The following is a 1,627-nucleotide window of genomic DNA, read 5'->3' on the forward strand; positions in this document are numbered from 1 at the left end:
ATATATATATTATATAGTACTATATATATATATATAGTATATATATATATATATATATATATATATACATATATATATATATAGATATAGATATATATATGCATAGATATATATAGGCATAGATACATATATGTACATATATACATAGTTTTAATGACTTTACCTTGGGTCGAGTTTAATAGCTTATCACAATGATTACTGTATAGAGCAGCGTCGTGCTGGTTACACTCGAAAGGTTATGTTGCATGGTATTGGTAAGCATTGATGGCTCTACCTGAGATACGGTGAGAAGGAATGTAGTATGCCAGAAGACATCACTCCAGAGACGGTGTGATAGTGAGTCCTACGATAGAGGCTTAGAAGTGGACAATTAACCAGGAATAATGCATGCTAGCTGAAAGCACTGCCTAGCCCGAATAGTGCGCACCCTTAGCAGCAGTTGAAAAATGATAACCCAATAGAACCCACTAGAGATACAATTCGCCACACAACATCACCTCGGTTCGAAGCTTTAAAGACACACACATGCATTTATATGAGGCTTGTGTGTCCATAGTGGATAGGAATGGTGGCTGTATTTATGAGTATGCATGGTATGGAACTGTAGCAGTACCTAATTGCTAGATTGGAACGAATAAAAGCACGCACATACTTAGTGATGGCTGTATTTATGAGTATGGCACATGGAGTATGCATGGCATGGAACTGTAGCTATACTTAATTGCTAAATTGGAACTAATGAAACCCCATACGTATTGATGGCTGTTTATAAAACTCGAAAAGTCATCAGCTAGACTGTGCACTGAAAGCCGAATAACTTCAATAGTGCAATCCCGAAACTCATCAGGGTTGACAAGTATCGTATATCGTACATTGTACGTTCACCAGGAACTAAACGGCGCGCTCGAAATTATATAATACACAGATACAGGTACATGTTCCCCAAAATACTTCATAAAAAATACGCACACATGCACTCTATATTCTATTTCTCTGTAGATACATACACACACACGGGTACTCTATATTCTATTTCTCTGTAGATACATATACACACACGTGTACTCTATATTCTATTTCTCTGTAGATACATATATACACACGTGTACTCTATATTTTTATTTCTCTGTAGATACATATATACGTACGTGCATACATATTATCCCCATTCTATTTTCTGGGAAGATAGGCAATGCCATCAATCTCTACTTGTGCACCCAAAGCCAGCTTAGCCTGTCCCACGGTGATTCGCGCAGGCGGGTCATCGCCCATGATCTCACAGTAGGCTTTGTTCATCTCTGGAAACCCAGCCATGTCATCGATATATATCTGGAACTTGACTACGTCCTGTGGCATAGGGGGAGTAGATACTTGGGGTAAGTACGATGTAAGTGTAAAGCCGGCCATCTAAGACCCCAAAGCCTGACTACGTCGGTATAGAGGGATTATACTTGGGTAAGTACGATGTAAGTGTAAAGCCGGCCATCTAAGACCCTAAAACCTGACTACGTCGGTATAGAGGGATTATACTTGGGTAAGTACGATGTAAGTGTAAAGCAGGCCACGTCATTGATATACACTTAAGACTTGACTACGTCCTACTGGCCACAAAAAGCAAGTAAGATTG

General features: G+C 39.0%; 1 protein-coding gene across 1 annotated transcript; it reads right to left on the reverse strand.

Moving 5' to 3' along the window:
• Nucleotides 1-1,170: 1,170 nt before the first annotated feature.
• SARC_15289 (hypothetical protein) lies at nt 1,171-1,347 on the reverse strand (the record flags this gene model as incomplete). The annotated part of the gene is made up of 1 exon (XM_014290590.1): nt 1,171-1,347. A coding segment is annotated over one exon (177 nt), but the record flags the coding sequence as incomplete, so codon positions are not given.
• Nucleotides 1,348-1,627: the final 280 nt, after the last annotated feature.

This window comes from Sphaeroforma arctica, assembly GCF_001186125.1.
Source record: "Sphaeroforma arctica JP610 unplaced genomic scaffold supercont1.5881, whole genome shotgun sequence".
In the NCBI taxonomy this organism is placed as follows: Eukaryota; class Ichthyosporea; order Ichthyophonida; genus Sphaeroforma; species Sphaeroforma arctica.